This window comes from Crinia signifera, chromosome 5 (assembly GCF_055691185.1).
Source record: "Crinia signifera chromosome 5, ASM5569118v1, whole genome shotgun sequence".
Classification (NCBI taxonomy): domain Eukaryota; kingdom Metazoa; phylum Chordata; class Amphibia; order Anura; family Myobatrachidae; genus Crinia; species Crinia signifera.
Window position 1 is genome coordinate 34,552,821 of NC_139221.1, and position 19,317 is coordinate 34,572,137.

The window sequence follows — 19,317 nt, forward strand, 5'->3', positions numbered from 1 at the left end:
AAAAGCTGCGATCATCTAGGGGGCCTTGAGGCGGGCCAAGGATGAAGACCTTATGTGTTTTGTTCTTCCTGATGCTCAAAGATAAATTCTTGCTAGGAAAATAAACTGTGGTATTTGGACCAATTTGCAAAGCATTGGTGAAAGAATGAAACTGTTTATGTTAGGAGTTGGCGTGAGAAGGTGTGGGAAAGTTCTGGGGGGAAAGGGGAGAAGGACGTGCGCAGGGAATCTCTGTCTCGGCAGCAGGGTCCGTAGCAGTAACCAGGCGCGTAAACAGGGTAAGTGATGTAATACCGTGGAGACGGGAATTGGTGGTGGAACCAGAGTGCGCGGAGCCTTTCAGCTTCTTTGAGTTTCAAATAAAAAGTAGTAATTGGATCATAGTAGTAATATATTCTTAGTCACTCTGTGTTGTTACCATTATAAAATCTGAGGAAAATCTGGGAAAACCAAATACATTCTGGACAGTTTCTGTATCTTGCGTCTATATAAGTCCTAAGTGCTGGTCTGATTGAAGCTTTGTGAGAGGCATAAAATATTTATTAGTGGAATAATTTATTTGTTGTTATATACTCTATTCCTAGGGGATATAAGTCATATTCATATTATATCCAGTCTGCGCAGCGCTTATTCAAGAACATACAAACTCCACACAGATAAATGGTCCTGGGCAAACTGAAACCTTACCAGCTAGGGTGCCGGATGCGGTCCAGACAGTCAGGATCCCGACAGTCATTTACCCAACGTCGGTATCTTGACTGTCAAAACGCTGACAGACAGGTGCCCGGCGGCCACCCGCTATTTTCCCTTGGGGGGGTCCACGACCCCCATAGAGGGAGAATAGAATAGGTGGCGAGTGCAGCGAGCCATCGTGCCCGCAAGGGGCTTTGTTGCGCTCACCAAGCTGTCTGATTCCAGGCAGTCGGGATCCTGATGTCGGGCTAATGACTGTCGAGATCCCGACGGTCGGAACTCTATACCACACCCACCAGTTATGAGAGGCTGGACTACCAGCCACAATTCTGCCCACATTCTATACTGCATGTGTGGCCTGATACCGAGATGAACGCTAATTCCACCGCAGCTACAAATATGTACACAAAACGGGCGACAGGACTTGTATTGAGACCTGTGACTAATATATGCTCTATTTTGGTGGCATGCCTCATCTCGTACACCGCGGCAATTGCTCCAGCCAGGTAATGCTGCACAACTATAGGGTTACGCAGAAAGCCCATAGTATTCTTATGTGCAACCGATGTTGCATCTCTTTATGCAGTCAATGGGACTCGCAAAGCCCTCAGATTCAAATCTAGGTGACTGCAACATTTCCATATTTATGCAGTATCACTGCTTACACATTCACAGCTGTAGCAGCGTTAGTGTACACCTCTGTCCCCAAGCCTAACCTGGTCTCTACCTACACAGTGCACTTCCTGGTCACATGACATATCCCAGGTGCACACTCTGAGGCATGCCTCCATTAGCTCTTTCTGTGTAGCTTACTGGCTGTGGTGTGTCCCAGTACCCAGCTCTGCAAGTAGTGTCTGACTATACAGAGAGGAGTTCTTCTTCTTTGTACAGTATAATTCTAATATTTTTAATATGTAATATAAGGCATACTTGCCTACTTTTGAAAACTAGTTTCAGGGAGATTATAGTTGGTAGTAGAATATTGCACAGCGCTCCATTGAGGGGGTGTGTCATGCTCCACCCAAAGGGCGTGTCTATTTCCATACATGGAGAGTTTGTGAAAAGAGATTGTGACGTGGCACCTAGAAGTGTGGGTGTGTCCTGCTACATCTGAGAGGAAACTTTTAAAATGACTTATATACAAATGTAGATGAGCCCCAAAGCAGTTAGTAAGAGCTACTATACTTGCTAAAAAAAAAAAGGTCACTGATACATGTCAGGGATTGTTCCCTATAAATAGCCACAAAAAAATTCATGTAGCCTTCATTGTAACTGTTAATAATTATGGGATTGCTGTGTTTTATCACCAATGCTGGGAAATGGTGCTGATGATTCAATATAAATGTATCTATCTCTCATTCCTTTTTTTTTAAATCAAAAATGTAACCGCTACATAATGTGGGCAAGGTGAAATGAGGGAGATTGCGAGACTAATCAGGGAGAGAGGGAGATTGCTGCTATTTCAGGGAGTCTCCTGCAGAATCCGGGTCAGCGGCGGGTCAGACCCGGATCTTCAGCGGTGTAAATCCCTAACGCCGTGTCCCTTTACACGGGACTTCTACCCAGGTCCTGACCTGGGTAGAACACGGCTAGGACCTGGGTAGAGGGCGGTGTAAATGGGAACGCCGGGTCGGATGACCCGGCTCCCATTTACATGAATGGCGAACGTCCAACCTGCGGACCGCAGCGTCCGCAGGTTGGACGGCTTGTCAGTCTGACACTGACAGCCGGCGCTGCTGTCTGCTATACTCTGCAGACAGCAGCGGCGGCAGGGGAGGGAGGTGAACGGATGCCTGTGTGCAGCATCCATGCACCTCCTGTCCAATGACGGGGGGGTGCGCGCGGGGACTGGGGGCAGCCTAGCAGCTTACCTTAGTGCTGGGCTGCCCCCAGCAGCATCCCGGGTACGGCGGCGTCGATCGGCGCTTGAAGATGACATCGCGCTGTCATCTTCAAGCGCCGGGAGGGGGGTGCGGGCGTTTAAGCCCGTCCGGTGTAAATGTCCCTAAACGCCGGGTCGCACCCGGCTTCAACCAGGGTCCAAAAAGCCGGGTGCGACCCGGCGTTTTGGTCTAAAAGGGGTATTACTATGATATAAGGGGTATAAGAAAGGATGTTCCATTTCCCCTGACTGCACATCCTTGGATCCTGTCTGACATTTGCATGCAACTGAGAAATGCTAGCTAGAATCTGGTCGCCACAGGCAACACACCCACTTTTCATTTTTCAAAGCTGTAGTAAATCTACGCCCATGACCTGCAAATAGTAGAGATATGGAATTACAGAAATTAGTGCTAAATTTAAGTACATGTGTAGAACCCCTGCCGGTACTGAGAGCAGAAAAGTACAAAGTACAATAAACAAACGTAATGTCGTTTAATTGAAACTGAAACACAATCCTTGCATTAGGCCTGAACATAAGAATAACACAACATGTCCCCCCCCCCCCCCCCATCCCGCTAATGCTCCTTTACTGGCTGCACAGCAGTGATATCAAACCTCTTACTACAGTCCAGTCCATGTAGATTCATATCCCAACATAACTGGTGATTTATGGTCTATGCCTTTTACAAATTGGCTTTAACCGGTTTCTAGTTTCTGACACTGAACTAGTTAATAGTTCCCTCTCGACTTTTCCAAGTGGCATCTTTTAAGTGTGTTTATTCCAGTCTTTAACATTGTAATTGCTGTAAAAGTATACAGCACTTACCAGTCTGATGCAAGCTTTCATAGGACCACCCATGCTGGAATGCCATTATTACAGCATTTCATGTGGTTTGGGGGAGAATGAGGGATCTACGGAGAGGCTAGATCACAACCCAGCTAATCACGCTGAATTACTTCAATAAATACATTGCAGTATTTTTTATATATATATATTCTGAGTGTGTATAGTATACACAGTTTAGAAGGAGGCAATTAGGCTGAATGAATATTAAATACACTGTTTGCTTTGTAACCCAGGTGTCTATATAATATATACAATCTGTGTACAGCGTTCAGACCTTTGTAAGTCCTTGTCTGTTGGATGCGCGAAGCTCAGAGCACAAAAATAACTAGCGCTAAAAACACTTGACAGTAGCAATACAATCAGAAACGGACTATGTACATTTATTTATTTATTGACAGTTTCTTGTATGGCGCACACATATATACCGCAGCGCTTTACAGAGTATAGTTGAACATTCCCATCAGTCCCTGCCCCAGTGGAGCTTACAATCTATATTCCCTACCACATGTACACACACAGACATTCTAGGGTAATTTTGTTGGAAGCCAATTGGCCTACCAGTATATTTTTGGATTGTCGGAGGAAACCGGAGCACCCGGAGGAAACCCATGCAAGTACGGGGAGAATATACAAACTCTGCACAGTTAGGGCCATGGTGGGATTAGAACCCATGACCTCAGCGCTATGAGGCAGTAATGCTAACCATTACACCATCCGTACTGCATTTCAAGCATAAAGGTATCTTACCGTACATTCTGTTGAGTGTTACCCTGGTCTTCTTCTGCAGGTTCTGGTAAAGGTCTTGTCCTGGTGGGCATTCTTTTCACACTCTCTGGGGTATATCCGATTATCCCCCGCTAAAACATCGGGAGAGGGAAAAAAAGGATGTTTTTATCTTTTTTCCCCTTATGTTTCACTGTTTTTGTATTTTTTAATAGGGCAATCTATTGGATTGCCGGATTAAAAGACCCGCTTTGGCCCAAAACACACAATTTTAGTGAAACCTGTGTATTCTAGCAATACTGCAGCTCCCCTTTTTACTGAAAATGGGGTACTTTTGGCAAATACAGTATGCTAGGGCAATGGCGTGTTTAGTAAAGAAACACAGAAATACTGTAGGTATTTGACATTCACTTGAACCTATGTATAAATATGTTCTTATGAATTGTTATTATATTATCTCTCTCTCTCTCTCTCTCTGTATATATATATATCTCTATACAGTATATGCTCAGATATTTTCCAGTTGATGTATTTTGAGACCTTCCATTCTTTCTTCGTACAGGGGGACTCTTTGCACGCTGCAGAGGATTCGCCGTTTTCTGATTCCGTGACACTGGAGCAAACAACAAGCAACATTGGGGTGTCCAGTGGGCGAGTTAGTCTCTGGATGCAGTGGATGTTGCCCAAGATTACCATAAAGCTGTTTGCCATTGATCCTGCATGTAAAGGCACAAGTATGACTGTCGTTCTATTATAATAACTATTCCGTGTCCACAATTTAAGTGAACACACGCACGCGCGCACACACACACACACACGTATTTTAGCGACCAACCATTCTTCCATTCTCCTGCCTGCACCGTAATATTTGTATATATTCTGTGTCCATATTCCAGAGATCTGTGTGGTCAGTGAGCTGGAAGACCTCAATGCCTCTGTAGATATGCAGGACGTGTATACGAAGGTGAAATGCAAGATTGAAAGCTTCAACATTGACCACTACAGGAGCAGGTATCTCACCGGTGGCGTCACTGCTGTCATTGCCTTGTTAGCTGCAGATAACGTAACCTGCTACTTGTAATGTAGCACGAAATTATAGTCAGAACAGCTGAACGCATATTGTGGTCCTTAGAAAGGTATTTCTAGTGCACATCTGGTATAAAGTTTTATTGTAGGGATTGATTAATGATAGTGACCAGCCCACTGCTGAATACTCACTGCCACTGATTACGTAGAATTATTAAAGTTTTTGACTCTACAAAAACTTACGTAAGCGTGAAAGTCACTGGAAACCACCATGTTTATGTTACGTACGTGCAGCCGCTGTTTCCCGCCTTATCAAAGAGTTTTAGAATGCATTGTACTTCTACACACAATTTACCATGGGCGAGTATTTGGACAATGCCTAGAAACATCCGCATTTAAGCTCCAAAAACTAGCACCAATGCTCACTGAACAAGTCACGGTAACTTAAGTGAGGACTTGTTTCGCGTTCAGCTCAGAAAACAAATAGGCAATTCCATTTTCATAACCCTATGGATTGCAAGGACTCTGTTGCCATGGGAACAGCATGGGCTCTTGCAGAATGAGATGTGTCTGTTTATTGGCTATAGGGACATCCAAATTGTCCAATAACTGCTCACATTTGTAAAGAGACCGTGTAGGAATGGGACTAAATATGCAAATGTCCCTGAAAAAGACCTGTATCTATTACATTACTTTTTAATATACACTGATTCATTATTTAAGAATTTAAAGACATTTTTTTTGGTCTATTACATAGGTTCCCAAACTCTGTCCTCAGCTCCCCACACAGGTCATGTTTTCCAGATCACCGGTGCATTTTTATAATTGGTGATACACAGCGAATCTGCCATGTGACATGGGAAACGTGATCTGTGGGGGGGGGGGGGGGGAGTCTTGAGGACTGAGGGGCGGATGTATTATGCCTGGTAAAGTGATACAGTAGAATGCGATAATGCAAATTAATTCAGCCCATTTACATCCTTGCCAACTGCACTTGCTATAATCACGCAGCCAGTATATAGATTCCATTGACAGTCTTCTATGGAATGTTCATAAGACAAAGGATTCCGATAGCCCTTTTTCCTCCTGTTCCTCTGCTCTTGTCCTTAAGATGGCCCATGGCTGCTCTGTATAATAACAGCTATCGCAGTCTGTATATTGGCTGCCCTGAGACACACGGAACTCAGCAACCTGTTAATTAGAAACTAGTGTTGGTCCTGTTTCCCATTATCTGCTTGTTACTTGACATCACAAATTGATTTCAAGATGGGAGTAATCTAGTTTCCTGCAAAAAAAAAAAAGTTTTGCTCATCCTTCCTGCTAATGTGTTCTTAATTCTCCCATGTGCTGTTGGTTCTGCAGTGTGTAATCAACCGAGATACTCAATGAAATAATGTGTGTGCTCTTGTTTACAGTGTGTAATGTTGCCTGACAGTTGGGATGGGGAAGGGGGAGGGGGAGTCATCCTTTCATTCTTAAAGCAACTTATAAATTGTTTTCATTTCCAATGATTGAACACAACGGACGAGGGGTAACGCTGTGTCTATTCCAGGCCAGGTGAAAGCTGGCAAACAGGCGAATATCTCGGGACACTCCTGCAATGCAAAGAAAAAATTGTGGTGAGACTTTGGTAGCCGCTAAGCCGCTTACGGGAGCCATACACTACAATCATACCCGTGTGTTCCTTTATAACCCTGGCCAGCTGATGATTGCAAGAATTGACATCCGCACTTGATAATTGATCGTTGTTCTATAATTATCTGGTTTCAGGTCTGAAGAGAGCGATTTAAAGGGATTGTCCGCCTTCAGATAACTTTAGCGACTTGCATCTGTTACTAAATACTTTGCTTTGTGCGTTTCAGTCGTGTGCTTATTCTTGGACTAAGTTGCTTGCTGCCTGTTACCCTGTGGTACAGCACAGCATGCCGCACTTCCTGGGTTATATCCAGGGGCAGTTTCGTGTCATCATACAAGGATGATAGAGATGTCTCACTGATCGCTACCACATTTATTTAGTAACAGCTGAAAATATATACAGTACTGTAACTTAAAGTAATCTGATGGTGGTCAATCCGTTGAAGAATCCGTCCTGAGTTTGTTCTTGGAATCATGTGCCACAAATCTGATCAGGCTAATGCTGCTCCTGTCAAATCATCAGTCTCATGATTTTACTTACTGGGCTAATAACCTATCATTGAGCAGCGGTGGTCAGTGCTTGCTGGGTTGCTGAACCTTCAATCCATTAATACATTACTATACATAGACACATACATGATAACTTTTTACGTTGTGTTTTAGTTAGCATGATAACTACGGCAATTTTGTCCCTGCTATGATATTTGATCATACTCTATATACACAGATGGCAGCCATTTTGTGGAAAATGCAGCCGTAGATACAAAATGGCTCTCCGTTAACGATACCATGATATAATGAACTGCCTTAATTATGTCACTGGTTCCGTGTGAACTGAGGATGAACTGTGGGTCAACCTACAAAATGGCCACCATCCCTCTAAATATATTCTCCGGGTCTCCTTGACTGCAACCCAGCAGGTGTCTGCTTCAATATGGCCTCTTATTGTTGCCATTTTGTTCTTTATTTCTTCTTGCTCTATTATTATTTTTTCCCTTTAATTCTTTAAGCGTCGTTGAAAAGTGTTGGTGTCTGGGGCAGTATGGCGGTGTCTTCCTCTCATGCACTGACAAGCTGAACAGACGCACTACCTTGGCTCGGCCCGTCAGCAAGCAGGACCCTTTCAGTAACTTTTCTGGCTTCTTCCCTTCTGTAAGAAATCAAGGGTTTTTTTTGTTTTTTTTTTAAGCAAAATTTATTAAAGAAATTCCATCAGCCCGCAGCTCCCCCTTCCCTCTGTAACCTGCTAAGTGCATCCTTCTGCCAATATGGCAGATGTATCACCCAGACGTGTTTATTTTATGCATGGCTGATGGAAGTTCTTTTGTGTGATGGGTTGGAATCAAAGTGAACACGTACAATCAGTGCCTTAATGAGTTTACTGAATGACTCCACCAGCTGCTCGATACAGCTTTGACCGCTTAGATCCCTTTCTGTTGCGTGTGTCTAGAAAAAAGGTCTCTCTCAGCATCACGATGTGTAATATAAATACACTTTCAAGGGTCAATTCAATAGGTGCCCATTTGGGGGGCATATCCCATTATGCGCCATCGTGACTGTTGTAACTACGGTGGCGCCACCCTAATGAGCCCTAATTTCACCACTTGATAGTTAATTTTGGTTGGCAGCAATGTGTATGGGTCATAGGGTCGCCTGTAAGAAGGTCACTATTGGTCGACAGGCCATAAGTCAACACGTGAAAAGGTCGACATGGCTTAGGTCTGAAGGGTTGACACATGCAATAGATCAACACGGAAAAGGTCGACATAAGTATTTCACTGTTTTTTTTCATGTGTCGATGTCAACTTTCGTCAACATGGGCACAACTTCGCTCGCCATGCTTCGGGCACACTCTTATATACTCCTTATATATCCACTTGAATAGTAAAGAAGAAAAAAAAAAACACCTGTTTTGGGTGAAAAAAAAAAGTGTAAACTTGTGTTGACCATTTTTATATTCACCTATAATATGTGTCGACCTTTTGACCATATCTACCTAAGGTATGTCTACCTTTTTATTGTGTCGACATGTGGCCTGTCGACCAATAGTGTTGAACCTCTTCACTGTCAAACTATTTATTGTCGACCTGCCGACCACATCCCTCTGCCATAAGAGTGCAGCCTAAGCACAGCTAATGTGTGCACTTCATCACTCCTAATTGAATTGGCCCTTTATAGCAGTGGTTCCCCAAAGCGGTCTTCAAGGCGCAGCAGCAGTCCAGGTTTGGGGGGGATGTGAACCATGTTTGTCTCCGCTTCAGGGAGATGGGCAGCGTTAGGGGGGGGGGTTGCAGGTTTGGCATCGGTGAACGTCTAGGAGGCGGCGGGGATCGCCGGAAGGGGATGTGCGAGCCCCCTTCCATCAGCTGGCGATCTGACTGCCAGCCCCTGCTAGACGAGCCGCACTCCATCTATATGTGCATATGCAGGGATATCCCTAAAACCTGGACTGTTTGGTTGCTTTGAGGACTATGTTTGGGAACCACTGACTTGTTTGAAACCAGTTGCCTGATGCCGGCTGCCACATTAGTGCCTGTGCTCAGAACACACTTAAAAATGGTATTATATTACATATTGTTGAAAGAGCTTTTTTTGTACAGACCTAAACCAATGCATTTTAATAAAGCAACTCACATTAAATTGTAGACGCTAAATTTAGCTCTGGCTTATGCCCTTTTTTTCCCCTTATTATTATTGTGTATTAATATATATGATAAAGATAAATATGTATACTTTGTTTATAATATAGTTTATTAAAATGGTACACTACAATGCTACAGCATCTGATATGAGATGTACGAAACTCACACACACACTCCATCCATATGGAACTTTATCTTATGAAACTTCCGGCCTATCCGGTACTGGCACCCTCCTTACAGCCAGTGCTTTCGCTGTCTATACAGGACCGGTCTCTATTAGAAGAGCCATACTTTGACCTTACAGAACATATGTAGTCATTACTGTTAGCTGGACCAAAATGAACCTTGGACCGCTTTGTGTTTTTCACACTGCATTTCTCCCTAGGTTGGGAACAGGAGATTTTTCTCAGGCCCAGTCCAGAATTCTGACTCCTGATTTCCCAATACTAAATACATGTATTTATCTGGTGTTAAATGCTGGCACATATTGATCCCATCATCAGACCTGTGCAATGGCCAAATTTGACCTATATGACCAGCAGTGCATCCAGACATAATGCACCTCGACCATAAATAACATAGTGGAAGGCCTTGAAAAACAGGGTTCATTCTATATAAGATCATAAGATATACTTGTATGTGTTATAGCAGTATTTCCTCAGTGTGGTCACATGATACCGCTGTGATGCCAGCAGCTTCTGTCATATGTGCTGCATGTTAAGCTGTCCTATCCTTTCTGACGCAGACCACAGCAAAGCTTTTAGAGAGTTCCCACCAGCAGCATGGATTCCTCTCTCTGACTTACACCAAAGCTGTGACCAGGAACGTCCGCCACAAGCTGACGACAAGGAGCGAGAAGAGTTCGCGGAGCTTCAGGAAGCTGTCTGAAGGCTCTACGGACGGTTCCCCTCACTTCCTCCATGAAATCTTAATTTCAGCACAAGCCTTTGACGTTGTCCTCTTCTTTCCTTTGCTTCATGCCATTTCAAGTATTTTCGAAGCCAGGCGACCCCACAATCAGAAGGAGAAGCGCAAATCCCCTGGGCAGCCAATGAGGTCGCACGCATTGACCTCGCGCAATCTGCCGCTGATCTACACCAACACCGGGGTCATTAGAGTCTTTGTACCCAAAGTGGAGGAGAAACAGCAGAACGTAGGAGGTACTGTATGTGCCAATGTTACGCCTATTCCTGTCGATGTCGTGTTTGGCTGTAGGGACAGACAAACTCTGTTTATGCCATTGTAAATGGAATGCAGAATAGCTTTATGTATATCTGGCTTTGAATGTGTCTATAAGATAGTGTTTCCTAGCTCCAGTCCTCAGGGGCCATAAGTAGTGTTTTACAGATCTCCTAGTTGGTGCACAGGTGCATTCATTCCTGGCTGGCAGCATTGAAAAGAACCACAGGTGGAGCTAAGAAACAAAGCCAGCATCTGATTGGATGCTATGATTAAATCAAATTTTGCAACTAAGTTCATTGTTGGTTAAACAACCCTGTTGGTTTGTATTATCGGGTACCGAGGGACACAATACAGACAATCATAAACCCCACACTAATTGACCAACAGCCTAAATACAGACACGGACAAAATACCGACATTCATTATGCCGACAAGTTAAAAATACCGACATGTGAAATGCCGACAGGTCAAAATGTCAACATGAGTTTTAAAGGCCTTTTTTGACCCAAAACTGTCTTGTTCATACTTTACCATCCCAGTGGACCTGGAGGGGGAATATAATAGTGTGCCGAGGACAGGGAGGTACCGTGCCCGAAGCATGGTGAGAGGACGAAGTACACTTAGACGGTGTACATGTCAACCTATCGAAAAAACCCATAGAAACTCATGATAACATTTCTATCTGTCGGCATTGCAATTGTCGGGTTTTTTTTGAGCATGTCGGTATTTTGAACATGTTGGCATAAGGAATGTCGGTATTTTTTCCGTGTCTATATTTTGACTGTTGATCAATGGGTGTCAGTATTATGACTGTCGGTATTGTGTCCATCGGGAAATCCTACTGAACCCATCTTATCTGTCCTATCCTGTCTCTGAGATGTTGCCCTTGAGATGAAAAGAGGAAGGGAATGCAATCACATCATCGTCATATTGCTGTGGTTGCCTAGAGTTTAGGATCACCTCGGTGATTCGCAGTGTTCTTCTTTTTTCCCATCAGCCAACCAGATTTTCAGTGAAGATACTTTGGTGCTGAAGATTGGCTCAGTTTCCATGGCTCCACAAGCAGACAACCCCCTTAGCCGGAGCGTTTTGAGAAAGGATATATATCAGTAAGTAGACTACTTATGTCCTCATATCCTATTTTAGACTGAGAGTTATATAGTGGGAAGAGCAGGGTCTCCAGCATCACATAGTCTATCAGTAAATGAACAGTGTGTCTAAAAGGACAGGGCTGCATGTCACTTGGGCAGTAACATGGTGTGAGGAGGAGAATTGAGGCAGCAGGAAGCCACAGACTGAGATTAATCTAGTGGAAAGAGCAAGATCCTCCAGCAGCAGTACAGAATATATCAGGAGACGAGTGATGTGTTAGTGAGGACAAGCCTGCATGTGACATTGGCAGTGACATGATGCAAGGAGGGTAACATTGACTGCATAAAGCCAAAGACTGAGCTCTCTACAGCAGTACACAGCAGTAAAGTAATACACCTGCAATACCAGTGCTGGGATATTGAGGCTAGATACACATATCTGCATTAAACAAAGATCAATCCTCCAACCTGGTATTGTTATTTTAGTAAGCATGTATCTAAGGTTTTTTTTTATGTAAAATGACATTTAAAACAAAAAGTTAGGGTAAAAAAAAACAGAACAAAATCTAACCTTCCAACATTCATATATACAAACCCAGCAGGGAGGAATAATAATAATATATATATGTATATATGGTTAAATACTCCTCACCTCTGAGGTGTAGTACCACCAGTGACCACTCGACGGACCACATTACTCCTTAAAGAAAGTGAACGCAAAATTATTTGATTCAAACTTCCTGGATATAGACAGAGGGAGCTGTCAAGACAGAGATTGGAAGTAGGAGCAGATAGGGACTAGGCCGTCATTTTGACGGGCCTTTAACTAGTTTCATATGAAAAGTAATAAGCAAAATACACCAATGCACGCTCCCATCGTTATATAAATGGCAGCCAAGAAAATGTCATATATTATTAGTGCATTCAAACGAGTAATAAGAATGCTGTCTATGATTGCTGTGCCCTGATGTGCCACTGTGCCCCCTTCTCTGGAACTCAGGAGTAATCAGGTGTAAATGGTTCATCTCTGTGTAATTGGTGATTTCTGCAGACCTCTTATTTCCTAAATACTTCAAGCAAAGGACAGGAACACCTTGTTATGATTACCGCTGTTTCAGTTTCGTTCTAGGCAAAAAAAGGAAAAAAAAATATATATAGATATATATTTTAATAAATATAAGCATCTTAAACACAGCTACGTTGATGCAACTTGGATCAAAGCTGAATAAGAAATATCAAAGTTCTAAAGGGGAAAAAGAAAATCTCCGTTTACTGATTTTCTGTGAAATATCGTGCTCTGGTTTTTGTCACTTCATGATCTAAACCATATTGGTGAGAAGGGCAGCGAGGCTGGCAAATAGGGGCAATCAAGAGCTTAATGAAATAATGCATGACATTGAACGGAGTTGGCACCACGGTCGGGCCTACAATCACACCGCCTAAGTGAGGGGATAGTCAGCTGTATAAGCGCATAAACCCGTCGTTCCCGGGTAAAAGCCAGCCTGCCTCTCAGATGTGCCAGCTTTCGTGTTCCCTACTGAACTCCAACAGATGTTGTGAAAATGAAATACGTTTCTAACTATAAACAATTCACATTCTTATACATGACAATCCTTCCACTTCCTGTATCATATATCGGGAGGGAAAATAACCCACAACGCAGCAGTATTTTACTGAAGTTGCTATTGCCGGCAGCACATTGTTAGACTAAGGCTGTTGCAGCACGATCCAGGTTCAAAGACCGAACTGATGAGATTTGTGAGTTATTGGCCGAAAGGTAACATTTTAATGGCTTCAGTCGGACTTCAAAGACGAAAGGCCGCTCTTGTCTCGCTTGACTCTGCCATTTGAGGGGAAACATACGTCTGATGATTGAGATTCAGGCCAAGTGATCCAGACACACTAGACTCGGTTACATTATTTAAGTCTATAGGACAGTTACTCTTTCTTTCACCTCTTATAGGTTACAGTGATATACAGGGTGTCGTCGAGGATATGGAAGGGCGCCAACAGTTATCATTGAGTTCTTATCAGCGGGGAAAGACGTGTAGCTGTGTAAATGTAAAAGAACAACAAACGCATCTGTTTCTAGAGGACCTCGATCGAAATAATATCATTCTGAAAATAAGTTACTTAAAAGGGTAATATGACCGTTTGTTTTTGAATAAAGGCTATTGGCTCGGATTAAGTACACATAAAAAGAATTGTTTCTTTTTGTTGCAGTACTAGTTCTAGTATGTTTCTCTACAAAAAAAGAACGCTTCATTTTGTTTTATGTATTACCGGTCAGTAGCCTTTATTGAAAAGTAATCATCATAAACTTATCACTTCATCCTATTTATTGTGCACATCGGATCCAGAGAACACCATGACCACCTCAAGGATTTGTCAGATCCTGTGCCAATCAATGGCATTGCATACAAGCGGAGCACATAAGGTCTAGCCTATGCACACTATGCCCCCCAACATATACTGCCCCTACATAAACACTGCACCCCTATACACCTCCATATAGTGCCCCCCATATACATGGAACCCCCTTCCTCCATATACCGCATACTCTGCACCTCCTCCATATACTATGCTGCAACAGTAGGTTACTTGCCATCCCTGGACTCTGCAACAAGCACAGTAGCAACAGTAACCAGGACATGGATGCCGAAACCATCAGACAGCCCCTGTGTGTTCTGAGCAGCGGCACCTTGGACATGAATGGCCACTTACCGAAAGGGGAGAGTGAGGAAGGCGTGAAACCCTATTTGGGGGTGACTACTGGGGCTGCAGAGGAGTGCTGTCCTGTGCTTGCCCCTCCCACACCCTGCACAGGCTGTGTTTAGACCTCCACGACCAGCTTCTGGTGGCTACTGGTGTCTCCTACCCCCAGACTGGCTACTGGTATATACTGTAGTGCAGCATCATTATAACCTGCACATTTCAGATTAGCAGGATCTATACACATAACAAACACACACGCACACACACACTCACACACACTCATGTGAGTAACAGAACCTCTGCTCTTAGCAGCAGGACAGAAAGCCGGTAGCTCCTGTGTGTGTAGTGACCGATTCCCCTACAAGCCAGCCCTGGTGTCTGTCATTTGAACAAGTCTTAAAGGTGGCCATACACACGCAGATTTATCTTCAGATCTGGCTGGTTGGAACAAAAACATGGTTATGGATGAGAGCAAATGACAGTTGACCATTTGCTTGGAAATGCTGGAAAACTGCCAAACTGTCACTCATCCAAAACCATGTTTTTCTTCCAAGCAGCCAGATCTAAAGATAAATCTTACTAGTGTATGGGCACCTTAAGTTGTCTGCCCTAAGGATTTGATCTTCTTTTTAAATCAAACTTACTAGCTGTAAATGTCATCATGTTTCCGAATCATATTTAATCAGAATTATTGCATTCATCGCTGTTGTAACGTTACTGCGTGATCATAGAGGAAGTGGCGGTGGTGTCACCAGAAAGCTAGCGGAGATATACAGTACTTTATGGCAGATTAGTGTAGAGACTCTGTGTGCTCCATATAATATGTACAACCTGTGAGTAAGAATGCCTCTAACAAGAGACCAGTTATTTCACGCAGTACTTCAATGGAAGCAGATTTTGCTTATTAGTACTAATTGTCTTAAAGACTTTCTGTATTACTTCACTGTCTTAGTGCCACGTAGGCTTTGTCTTGTAATTATTTATGGATGACTACAGTCCGTTCCGAGATGTCCAGACTGGAGATGTAGTCCTCTTATGTTGTCAAATGTTCTTAATGCAATAAGCCCCAGAAACAAGCGAAAAAGAACATCAGGTTCTTAACATCATGAACATGACTGTGCCAGGTCTTCAGATGTTCCATGTGAGCACACTGTGGCCCAACTATTCTCTCACATTAAGTACATAGGTTTGTAATTGTGCCCAAGTGGCCGATAGCCGTCTACCAGTAGACCGCGGCATGTGTCTTCTGACCGTAGAGCCCTTTGCTGTATTTGCATTACCCTGTTGTCATCAGCGACACTATATATCTGTATGACTTTCGGGCACTTTTTTGAGGTCATGAGTGATCAGTGAGTGCTAGGAATCTTAAATAATCCCCGATAATTGAAGAAGAATGTTGGTAAGTTTGGGTTTTCTTTGCAGCTAGTGGCGAAAAATGTTTAAATGGGAAAGTTTTGTATATCACATGGGGAGTGAGTGTATTATTCGCCAATTGTCAGTGGCAAATGATGATGAGGGGAGGGGTGCACTGTGCAATCAATGGCTAGCATTTGTGTGTGGTTCCATGCAATCAGTAGTTAGCAGTTGGGTAGGGGTTATGTGCAATCTATGGTTGGCAGTTGGGTGGGGTTCTGTGCAATAAGTGGTTGGTAGGTGGCTGGGGTGCAGTGCAATCAGTGGCTGGCTGTTGGGTTGGGTTCTGGGCAATTAAAGGCTGGCAGTTGGGTAGGGCTGTGGTTCTCTGCTGTCGATGGGTGGCATTTGGGTGGGGGTGAGGTTTTGTACTATCAGTAGCTGGCAATAGATTTGGGTTCTAAGCAGTCAGTGCTGGCAGTTGGGTGTGGGTTCGGTTCTGTACAATCAATGGTTGGCATAAGGGTGTGGTTCTGTGCAATAAATGGTTGGTAGGTGGCTGGGGTGCAGTGCAATCAGTGGCTGGCTGTTGGGTTGGGTTCTGGGCAATTAATGGCTGGCAGTTGGGTAGGGGTGTGGTACTCTGCTGTCAATGGGTGGCATTTGGGTGGGGGAGGTTTTGTACTATCAGCAGCTGGCAATAGAGTTGGGTTCTGAACAGTCAGTGCTGGCAGTTGGGTGGGGGTTGGGTTCTGTGCAATCAGTTGACAGTTGGGTGCAAGTGAGGTTCTCTGCAACTGGTATTTGCCATTTAGATGGTTTCTGCAAATAAGGTGACTGAATTGTAGCAATATTGTAGGGGGGGAGGTAATACTGCAATTTGTAGTTTACAATGGGAGGTGTTACTGTACTTCTATGCATTATGTAGGCTGAAGTGGGTGGTGTGGATATCTGCAGTATGTGGTATGAGTGGGGTGCACTTTTCTGCAGTATGTGGGTCGTAGTGTGTAAGTTCCCATGCAGTGTGTGGAGGTGCATCTCTCTGTAATATGTGGGTTGCGGTAGGTGGGGTATATTTTTCTATAGTATTTGTTTTGTAGAGGAAGGGTTGTATTTTTTTCAGTATGTACAGCAGGTTGAAGCAGGGAGGATCTATTTCTGAATATGTATTTATCTGCAGTATGTTGGATGCACTGTGTATATGTATGTAATTGTGGGGTCATCTGGTTTCCCTGCAGTTCCATTGGATGTTATACTTTTCTCTAGGAGGTAATGTGCAGTGCACTGCAGTGTGCAAGTTCAAGTTGGCTGAATGAAGGGGGGTGGGTTGGATTATTACTAGTTTGCAGTTGGTGAGTTGCAGTGGATGGTGTATTTGTCTGCAGTATGTGGATTGCAGTGTGAGGCAGAGTATTTTTATTTGCAGTAAGTGGGTGATCTTGGATTGCAAGCATTACAGTACCTCACTTAATTCAGGACCACGTCACTGTCTGTTTCCTATCTATATCAATGTACTCAGACTAGCGTTTGAGCCCTTGCTGCAAACATCTGTGCAGCCCGTAACCATTTTACACCGCCACCCTGGGTCATTGTAAACCTTTCACTCCACAGGCTGGACCTGGGATATTGCTGTGGTTTCTCCTGAGCTGGTGCTTGGAGATGACATAGCGAGTGCCGGTGAGCTAGCTCTCATTATGTCTGCCACTTGAACGGGACCCGGATCACACAACCTGGGTTACCTGTTCACTCTAGGCCAGATGTACTAAGCTTGAGAAGAGATACAATGGAGAGTGATGAAGAACCAGTCAATCAGTTTCTAACTGACATGTTAGAGTCTGGATTTAAAAAAAAAATTACAGTTAGGGGCCGTTTGGTGGTTTATCATTTTCAATTTTATCACTTTTTGAGGCTTTGTACATCTCGCCCTCTGTCCTGTAACCCTGGTAGCTGGCAAGGTAAACCCTACAAGCTACCCAGGTTGGAATGGCGGGGCACTCAACCCGGGTTATTTTACAGGAGCCCTTTTACACCAAAACTGCAGCTGGATTGACTTGGCAATAACCCAGGTGTGTAGGGAAACGCAGTAGAGATCTCTTGTGACTGTGAAGCCAGAATGAGGCTTTCTATGAATCACTCTCGGTTCCGTACATCCTTAAAAGTGGCCTTTGCTCCTGTATCCAGCGATGTTTATATTGGAACCCTGAGAGGGCATTGCCAAGGCATACTTCGTCACCCTTTGTTTACCACAGCTGCTTGCCATGTCACTCACTGTACACATTGTCGTCCATGCAGAGCTGTGCTCAGGTGGCAGAAATGTACAGCAGGCACCAGCGGTAGAGGGGGTGCCATTTGATTCACAGGAGTGTTTGGCACCCTGCTTCATTACACCCACGTCGGTAGTCCTCTCTCTTACATTCAGCTTCATCTCTCTTCTGTTTAATTCTGCAGTTAGCCTTTCTTTGGCCATAAATCACTGAAGGGGAGACGGAGTGTTCCAAAGAGCCAGAATTACAGAGCAACACTTGCCCGGTGAGGAACCCACACTATAAGCACTACAGGCAAAATAAGTCTCATTCTTTGTGAAATTGTAAAATGGTTTGCCAGCTTTGTAATTACAAGCAGAAAGATATCCGTGCCTCAGAGTCTGGGGTGCCCAGTGTAGAAATGCTGAAATAATGGATTCCGTATGGGCCGGTAACAACAGGGGGGGGCAGCGTGGGGAGCATAGAACCTTATACCTGATTGTAGTATACCTTCATATTTATTCATTACTTAATGCGAGTTGGCGGTATAAAAACAAGTTCTGATTTTTTTATCATAAAATTTCTTCTCCTTCTGCCTATTACTTATATAGGTGTATTACACAATGTTCTGTGAAATGTGTGACAAATACATAATAGTATTAGTGTGCACAGTGGATGCAGGCATTGTGTGGGCATGAATCCCAACTGCCGGGGTGGGGGTGTTAGGTTTAGGCTGTGGGGAGGGAGAGTTAGGGACTTAGAATGGGCTTAGGGTGGGATGGGGTTTTTTACATGGCAGAAATCGGGGTTAGGTACTAGCTGGGAGGGTTACGGATAGGCTGTGGTGGGGGAAGGTTTAGGATTAAGCAAGGAAGGTAAGTTTACTCACCTGACCCCTGTCCGTATTCCCTCCATTGGGATACTTGTGTCGGTATTTTGACCTCTGACATCACCTCTGCTATTTATCTGTATGTATGAATGAAACAGGCACGCTATTTCCCCAATGGCTGCTGGCGTCACTCCTACTGTGTACACTAAGGGGGGTATTTAGTTAGTTGCAGGTCTTAACCCCCACGACTAATTGCAGGCAAAAACAAAAAAGACGTCAGCTAGTCAATTAAATAGCCTTCTTCCCGCATATAAAAACAGGATTCAGGCGCAGAAATCACTGGATCCGCATATTCTTAGAAATCAGTGTTTTGATTTTTTCCCCCTCAGTTGGATTTTGACTTTTTTCTGTTAACTTTATTTTGCAGCTCCTTCTGTAGCCTATTATCGACACA

General features: G+C 43.9%; 1 protein-coding gene across 5 annotated transcripts in view; it reads left to right on the forward strand.

The window, feature by feature from the left end:
• The window catches only part of VPS13B (vacuolar protein sorting 13 homolog B), a 790,826-nt gene that overhangs the window by 460,360 nt on the left and 311,149 nt on the right, over positions 1–19,317 (forward strand). For 3 of the 5 annotated variants that reach the window (XM_083186988.1, XM_083186987.1, XM_083186989.1), the window contains exons 26-30: positions 4,710–4,881; positions 5,044–5,158; positions 7,819–7,960; positions 10,196–10,610; positions 11,630–11,741. In XM_083186988.1, coding sequence (XP_083043114.1) covers positions 4,710–4,881; positions 5,044–5,158; positions 7,819–7,960; positions 10,196–10,610; positions 11,630–11,741 — 956 coding nt within the window. Of the gene's footprint in view, positions 1–4,709; positions 4,882–5,043; positions 5,159–6,725; positions 6,793–7,818; positions 7,961–10,195; positions 10,611–11,629; positions 11,742–19,317 lie in introns of those variants that run through there. The other 2 variants (XM_083186990.1, XM_083186991.1) reach the window with 2 other exon arrangements.